An 8,800-nucleotide genomic window follows, 5' to 3' on the forward strand; every position below is an offset into this window, starting at 1 on the left:
ATGACACTAAAATCAGTGCACTGCAGACAGAGCTCTTAGATTCTAAAATTAAATTCTACTACCTTATTCTGCTGCAAGTGACTGAAGATCAATTATAAAAGCACTCTTCTAATCTGCACACAAAACAGCCTATAAATAGAAGTGTACTAAGAAAAATACTCCGTAAATAGAAACTTTCCCTTTGTTTCTAAGTAGAGACTTTTTTCTGTGAAGAATCCTCCAGCCAGCTAATTATAATACTATTCAACAAACCATTATCTCCAAGAAATTGCTTATTTCAACAGAACCTTGGTTCTAATTCCTGTCAAGTATGCCTGATAAAATGTTCCAGTGCCTAATGCAAGCCACATTTATTATGTTCATTGATATTCAGGGCTCCTTCAGTATTTCAGCATTTTGATCCCAGACATCCGATGGTATGGAAAAAGATGAACAATAAAGTTAAACTGCTTTGATAATGATGAATTTATTAAACAAAAATAATGGACACAAGAGTTAAGCTGTGTGTTCTGTTACTTAAACCAATATGCAGAGGTATCAACAGGATCTTTGCACATTAACGCTTCTTTTATTCAGCAGTGAATGTTGCTGATTTATTCTTATAATTCAACTTTAAGTTCAAAGTTGACATTCTGCAGCTTAATGCACCAATGACTTTTTTTCCAAAAAATGTTACTATAAGCCACGCCTTAAATTAAGAATTTGAAAATAGTATCAAATGTTTCTACTTCGAGTATTAGAACTCCCAATCCTTAATTCAGAACACTTCAGAAAGAAACAAAATTTATCAGCTCTAAGGCGATCCTAGCTCTGTGCATCCCACTCCAAGTTTCACCTCCCACAGCTTTTGAATGCCTCCATTTTGAGCTGAATTTGTTAAAACGTATCACTAAGAAATGTTACATTTTCCAAAACTATTGAAGTAAGATACTTAAAATAGCAACAATCTTATTAACCCTTTGTCAGGAAGCAACTTTATCGTAGCTCAATTTCATCGGAGAGCACAGACCCTAACCAGAAAGCATACTCCAAATAATGGAAAAAAAACCCCCAAACTGCTTTATGTTTTAGTAAGTCACCCACAAATTCTTGGCAGGTGAACCTCTCAAGCCTTGGTGTTCACTTAAGCTAGGTGTTACAGCTCCTTGAAACCTCAAACCGAGCCATTTTGTTAGATATGCCACGTGCAATTGGACAGCCCTTTGCCCTAAAGAATTCAGAACTGACAAACCGCCTGATTCTACTCCAGGTCTGAACTCCCTCACGTTTGCCGGCTGACTTCACATCGCTGCTGCTACACAGGAATACATTAGTATTTCATGGCCCAGGTGAACAACAGCTCAGTGACCACCTTCGGACGGCTCAGAAGCCGGGAGCGCTAGGCACGGGAAGGGCAGAGCAGAGAACCGCAGCGGCGCCTTCTGTTCCCGAGGAGCGGGCGGGCCCGAGCCCCCCGTTATGCAATGGCGGCACCGCCCCTTCCCGGCGGGACGGGCGCCGCCCCACGGGCACGTGACCGGGAGCCAGCGCCGCCATGTTGGCCGGGGCGGGAAGCGGCGGCCGCCATCGGTCATCGCATCCCGGTCCGCGCACCGGGCTGGCGGAGCGGCGCTGCGCCCCCGCCGGGGCAGCGGGGCTGTGCCTTCAGGGGCGATGCGTGACCCGCTGCCCGCCCCGCAAACAGAGGGTCACCCCCTTTCCCCTGGCCACGACGGCGCTCGGTGGTTGGAGCCGTGCCCACCCCCGCTCCCGCTGGTGCTTCTGCCCTCGCCGCGCCCGGCTGTGCCCGTCTGACTGGGGAGGAGGAGAAAGTGCCCGTGCCCCTCCGGACACCGCCTGCCGAGCACTTCTCGGGCGGCCGCGGCTCTGCCGAGCTGGGCTGCCCGGCACGGAGCGCGTTATTCCCGGAGATGGAGCCCAGCCGAATGCAATTTCAGAGAGGTCTTTATGAACCGTTCTAGTTCACAAAAGCAGAGCCCTGAAGGCACTCAAATTTCAGAGATTAAAGAAGGAGAAGACCCGATGGTTTTTTAAATCAAGTTCACTGTAATGCTACGGCAGCATTTTGCCAGGGAAACCTTTAACCCTGCTACTGGCTCCATCTCCTCCGGCGTTTTATCTGCGAGGGTCCCACCGTCCCCGTGGAACGCTGACTGCAAATACTCAGCAGAAACCCTCTGTTCCCTTATTTCCCTTAAAGCAATTATTTCCCAGAAAGGCTGTGCTGTATTCACAATTAGCCATTAAGAAAGGGGGAGGGGAAGGAAAGCCTACGGAAGCGTCGCCGTTTCACTGCTGTGTCGACTACGGAGTATGTGATGTGCATGTTCAGCCAAGCTGACTCGGGTCTCTTGGTGTTCCCCAAGTAAACAAAACCACAACTTGGACAAGCTGCTTTTATGCTGAAGCCAGAACACTGCACAAAACTGACTTCAATTCCAGCAGTTCACTGGAGCCTGCTCTCCCAACTGCATTTGGTGGGACACACTGAGCAGCTACAATTGCTGTGCCAGTTCCAGGCAGGAAGTATGTTTCCGGTTACTAGCACTTTAAACCCAGAAGGGACAGTGTCCAGTCTTACCACTTCCTGCAATTCAATCTTTTCCCCGGAAAGATGGACTTTTAGGATTAATTCTGGGACAGAACTAGACTTGATGCAGGCCAATGAGCCAAAATAAACACTTTTTAGACTGAATTCATTGTCGTTTCAGTCCTGTAATATCTGCTCCTTCGTTTATGACCAGCTCAATGCTTTTTGGCCTTTAAATGATATAAGCATTTAGTTAATATATCTGAAGGCTTAGAAATTGAGGCCTATCTCCTTTGAGTACTCAAGAGCATACCCCATCTTTAACAAACAGGAGCCATTCTTTTTGTACTGCAGGCAATGTAGAAGTTTTCTACGAGTGGCTGAAAGGGATTCACTGCAAGCAAACTTAGAAACAAAACCCCCAAACCCTTACCACTTTTGTACCCTTTTCTGTCAAGTAACTCATGAAAACCTGATGGGTTCAGTGGAACAGTATTATAAACACCCATCTTGCAGCCCTTCCTTCCCCTTTGCACGAGAGGCCATCTATAGACCAAAAACTGCAGAGCTCCATGAGGAGGCCTGGCTGCATAAATACGGGGCAAATTTTAAAGCAAATGCTCATCAAGAGGGCAGCAGTGAATAGCACCGGGGGGGAGCCTCTGCTTTAAACAGAGCTACTGCACAGGAGAATGCTTCCGTTGTCACTTGCTCCTTCCATTGTCACTCACTACAACTCCTCATCCCCGGTGACAGCCACATCCTAGCAACAAGTGGCACATCTGCTTTCAGGATGAGCTTTGCTGTTTCCTGACAGCCACCCAAAAAATCAGTTTTTCTCTGCACAGGAGCTCCAGATGTGACATTTTAGTTTGTTTCTTTAGGGGAAGCATTACCACCCCTTCTCCAACGTTGTCAGCCATTTCACTGAACCTGGTGTTTCAGAGAACCAGCCTTAGAGTTGGTGCCCCGACTGCTGCCCTGATTCTTGCCAAGTTCAAGCCTGTGCCTTATTTTAGGAAGGGGCAAGGAAGCAGGCTCCATATAAAAAAAACATTTCAACGTGTTCTACTGGTTTGAAGCCCCTAGAGAATGCTCTGTTAGGCAATCTGGTCTCTATCTAGCATTCTTATTATTTCTATTTTTACAAGCTTAGTCAAGCTGTTGCTTGTACTCCTGCTTTGTACAGTGGCCTACAGCATATGAGGCAGCCACTTCAGTACTGTGCACCCTGCACTCCAGCACGGCAGAGTTCCAGAAAAAAAAAACAAAACCCACCATTCCAGAAAGCATGGCAGGCTAGGAACATCAGCCCTTCCCCCCGCCAAGAAATTCGTAGTAGACACTCTGCAGCAGGTTGTGGGGGCGGCCGGGGCTGACACCGCCGTGGCAGGGGGAGGACGGAAAGGACCACATCCCAATGGGGGGGATTCGGGGAAAGCAAGCGGCCGCTCCTACGAAAACGGGAGGGAACGATGGAAGAGAAGGACGAAACCACCCGCTGAGATGGCGCAGCAGGAAGAGCGCAGGACGCGGCGTTACCTGGGCTGGGTGGCGGCCGAAGCCCTCCTCCTCCTCCTCCTGGTCCCCGCACAGGGCCCTCCGCAGCCGCTCCAGGTGCTCCCGCAGGGTGACCCGCTGGTGGAAGGAGAAGGCCGGGTGCAGCGAGGCCATGGTGAAGAGCAGGAGCAGCTCCTCCTGCGCGCCGCAGCCCAGGCCTTGGGCGGCGGGGAGCCCGGCCTGCCCGTTCTCCGCCGCTCCGTCCATCACCACCACCACGTCCCCCTCCTCCTCCTCCTCCTCGTCCTCCTCCTCGGCCGGGGCCCGCCGCGCCGCCGGGCAGCTCTGCAGGATGGAGTCCACCTGGGGCAGGAGGCGGTGCAGGCGGCCGGCGGCCTCGCGGTTCTCGGAGCCCAGCAGGGCCAGGTAGACGATGAGCTTGGAGCGCACGGCGGGGTCGCGGAAGTCGCCGAGCTGCCCGGGGTCGCTGAGCCCGTTGGCCTTGGCCTCCGAGTCGCGGAGGCAGTGGTAGTCCTTGCGGGCCAGGTCCTCCAGGCAGGAGCCCAGGAATCGCAGCTCCAGCGGGTTGCACAGGTCCAGCAGCCCCACCATGAACTCCAGGCGCTGCGCCGAGCCCAGCACCAGCCCGAACCACTCGTACACCGTCTCCTTGTCGGTGCGGGCGGCCGCCGAGCCGGGACCGCCGCCGCCCGGAGCGCCCAGCGAGGCGGGGGGGGGCGGCGGGCCGGGCCCAGGCCCCGGCCCCAGGCCGCGCAGCCGGCTCGGCCTCTCCAGCCCACACCCCCTCCCCGCCGCCGCCGCGGCGCCCCCGCGGGCCCGGGGCACCTGCTGCTGCAGCGGGAGGTGACAGTCCAGGGCACCGCCGGGCTCCTTCAACCCCGCCGCCGTCGCATCTTCCGCCGCCGTTGCCTTGTGGCTCGTCTGCTTCAGGGGCAGCTTCATCTTCAGCATCCTCGGCGGCGGCGCGGGGGGGACGCGACGCCCGCCGGGACCCGGCGGCCGCAGGGAGGTGGCGGCGCGCGCGGCGCTCAGGCGGAGCCGCTCATGCCGCTCATGCGGCCCGGCCGGCGCGGGAGCGGCGCGCGCGCACGCGGAGCGGGAGGAAAGGCGGCCGAAACGGTCCCGGCGGGCGGGGAGCGGGGAGTGGGCGGGCGGGGCGGGGCTCGCTCGCGGCGGCGGCGGCGGCGGCGGCGGCTGTTCCCCGTCTCCGCCTCTCCCCGGCGCGCTCCCGCGGCGGTTCCCTCTCTCCCCGCCTGTGCCCGGCGCCCGCGCAGAGCCGGTTGGCGCCGGCGGTGGAGCGCTCGCGGCGCTGGGCCGGCGCGGCGGGACCGGCTGAGGCCCGAGCTCCCGGCGGGGGAGCGGCGGGGGCGGGGGCGGGGGGGGGGTGGCGGGCGGAGCGCGCGCGCGCCTCTCCGCCTATGGGCGCCGCCCGCGTCAGCGCGCGCGCCCGCCCGCGGCCGGGGGCCGGGGGCCGCGAGGCGGGGCGGCGCGGTGTGCGCGGGGGCTGCGCGCGCGGCGCGCCCCGGCACGCGCGGCCGCCGCGGCCCCGCCCCGCCCGCGGCCCGCCCAGCGCGCGGAGCGGGGACCGGCGCCCGCTTCGGGAACGGGTGGGGGCTCCGGCTGTGCCCGGCGAGTTCCATCGGTCACGCCGATGGGAACCGGTCAGTAGTTCGCCTGGGACCAGTCCGAGCGAGCCTCCCTATCTCCTGGAGAAAAGGTTTCCCCGAGATGAGGCCGCGCGGTGGCTCGTGGCCGTGGTGCGCAGAGCCACGTGGGTTTGCCCAAAGCCGGCGGGAGCGGGCCCAGAGCTGTGCCGTGCCGTGCCGTGCCGGTGGCGGAACAATGCTGAGCGTCGGAAACATGGCTGCTACAGGCCTTTTTAACTTTTCGGTTCTATTTTCTAAATTCTAATGCAGATGAAACTTCTGCTATTGTAAGATGTCTCCTTTTAAAAAATTACTGTTGTTACAGGATCGTGGCTTTCCACTCCGTTTTTTTTTTTTGTTGTTTGGGTTTTTTTTGTTTTTTGTTTTTTGTTTTTTTTTTACAATAGAGAAATAAAGGGAAAATTGCAGAAAAAAATATAGTACAGCAAAATGGCTTAAGGATATTCGGTTAGGAAATAGCAGGCTTGCTGCACTCTCATTCTCCCAGTTGTGTTCCCAACTGTTGTGTTCCACGATGAAGAGCCTACAATGACAAGATTACGCAGTGCTCTGGGTAGTCAGAAAGTTGCAATGCTCCTCACTTTGATTCCCCGACAGTTACATTAAGGAAGTGTATTTAAAAGGAGAACCAAGGCTTGCCCAACAGCACAGTGAAGAATAAAATTAATTTTAGTTACAATTATGCAGAACAGCATCCCTAAACTGCTTACAGCCACAAAGTATAAACTGCTGGAGCTGACTGCCCCTTATCTGTTTGTCCAGAAGCCGATGGTGCTATGAGGAAGAACTTTATCAGACAACTAAGAAACCGACATTGCAGATTATAATAGTCTTGTATGCATCACTCAGACTTGCCACAGAGCAGTCTTGAGTGGTGGTTACAGACTATACCATTTTCTGTGTTTTTATGTCTGTACAGCAAACAGATATATTTTATTTTTAAAATTAAATTACTTACTTGAAGGTAGGTCATGTTGGGTTTATAAGTTCCTAGTGGCTGCTCTGTCCTCTTCTAGTGACACAAATGGACTTGACCCTGACTCAGTGCAGCTCTCCTAATTCACTGGCATCACGGGAGCAATGTCACTGTCCTCACCAAATCTTTAGGAGTGGAATGGGAAGTGAGAAGTGGGTCAGACCTTATCCTTCCATCCCAGGCTGCCAACAGTTCTTTGCTGGTCCCAGGACTAGGGAGCTGAAGAAAAGTGTCATGAAGTCTCATAAACTTGTTTTATCCTCTTTTATTTGATTCTGTTTGCTGGGTAAGGCTGGGCTGGACCTGTGAATCACTTCAGATCCCTGCAATCATTAGTCAAAGCGGCTATCATAATGCCACAGTAAAATATTTTCTTATGTTGTCATTATGAAGCAGTAATTCTAGAATTACAGCAATTCTCCTCATATTATTGTTGTATTTTTTCTCAAAGAAAAACTACTGTGACTGTCTTGAGGGATGTGCCAGGCTGGAATTGTGGAAGCACAGGAATAAGGCTTGAGTTTTCTGCTTAGTAATTTGAACAGATATTGAGTCTGAATAGAATTCACAAGATCAGAATTACAATGATCCAAATGTTAGAAATAACATTTCCTACTTTAACAATCTGTGATTCAAATAAGATGTGACATAGTTCCAAACAGATAACACCATGGGCAGTGAAAAAGGAATTTATTTTTGTGGGAATGAGTGGAAGGGGATGGCAGAAAGAGAAGGTACGCTAATCCATTCAAAAATCCACAAAGGTAAGGTAAATCACAAATTCATGAGGGTAGTGGTTAAACGTACACTCTCCTCATCCAGAAAACACTTGAAGCCCATCCCTATTTGTGACAGTTCCCAAGCTGATTCTTAGTTTCACAAATAAGCTTAAGAACCTAATTAACTCAGCCCTTCCTAATTTTCCCTTCTTAATGGCTTAAACTATGATACTTGAGGAAAACAGATAAGAAAGATGTGAAGTCAGGAAAGAAAAAAAAAAAAAAGGGAAAGGAATGTTATGAGAAAGCAAAAAGAAGACAAAGATATTCCAAGTGGCTATCCAATTCAGTAGCTGAGGGAGGTGTCAGCGAGGGAGAGGGCAGTGCTGAAAGAGAACTGAAACTTAAGTGCCCAAGAGAAATGAAAGTGAAACTCCGGACGGTGAATGGAACGAGGACATGAGGGGGAAGTGCTCAAACACTGACAAGCTAGTACAATAGGAAAAGCTACTATAAAATTATCTTGCCCCGGAGGTTTTTCTAACCTGGTTTTCTTTTAAAAAATGTATAGCTTTGCATAGGTCTTTAACGACTTGGGCCCACGGTCATGCTGACTTAGGGTGAGCATGACCCTGTACATGTTATCCCTGTACAGAGCCTTAGAGGGAAAAGTATGTATGTAATCTGTCTGAGCTGAAACTCTGATGCAACACAGAGCAGGCAGAGGAACAGCAGGATGGTGCTGCTGGTTCAAGAGCAGCCACTTCTCTGGGAAGTGGCTTTCTTTAGAGTACAGCAGGGATCTGGTCTGACATCCCAGGACAAAGGGCAAGAAGCCGAGTCCAAGCGAGCCATGGTTGCCACTACTGGATTTGCAGCAAAAGAAATAGTGACTTCTCTGTGTCTTCCCCACCTGCTCTCTTTTCATCTGTACATCATAACCTTTGTTTATCAAAGTCCTGGAGCTTTCTGAGTGCACAGAGGCTTCATTGCCAGTCTAGAAATGGGCAGGTCCTTCTTGTGGGACTGCTTAAATTCATGAGCTGTGCAGAGCACCAGGAGACACACAAGCCCTGGAGAGGCAGTTTCCTGCACTTCATGTGTCACCACACCAAGTAGAAGCAGCCACAATATGTCTTTTGAGTGAAACTTCCTCCCTTACTAAATTCTTCCAAAGAGGTCATTGACATTGCAGAATTTTGTTCAACAGGCCTAAAACTTCCCCAGCAATGCTTTTAAATGGGGAAAAACCATTAAGAAAAATTAAAACTACAACACTGGGACACTGGACTGAGTGCTGAAGCCAAGGGAGGAACCAACAAAGCAACCTTCAGCTCTACCAACATACATTTCTTTGTTTGTTTGTTTGTTTGTTGGTTGTTTTTTT

The 8,800-nt window shown here is 51.9% G+C and overlaps 1 protein-coding gene across 4 annotated transcripts in view; it reads right to left on the reverse strand.

Moving 5' to 3' along the window:
- ZCCHC2 (zinc finger CCHC-type containing 2) overlaps positions 1–5,387 on the reverse strand; it is a 44,023-nt gene extending 38,636 nt beyond the window's left edge. For all 4 annotated transcript variants that reach the window (XM_066326072.1, XM_066326063.1, XM_066326054.1 and 1 more), the window contains exon 1: positions 4,073–5,387. In XM_066326072.1, the coding sequence (XP_066182169.1) occupies positions 4,073–5,002 (930 nt within the window). In that variant the 5' untranslated portion in view covers positions 5,003–5,387. The remainder of the gene's footprint in view (positions 1–4,072) is intronic.
- Between the last annotated feature and the right edge of the window lie 3,413 nt (positions 5,388–8,800).

The sequence above is a fragment of the Sylvia atricapilla genome, chromosome 1, assembly GCF_009819655.1.
Source record: "Sylvia atricapilla isolate bSylAtr1 chromosome 1, bSylAtr1.pri, whole genome shotgun sequence".
Lineage (NCBI taxonomy): Eukaryota > Metazoa > Chordata > Aves > Passeriformes > Sylviidae > Sylvia > Sylvia atricapilla.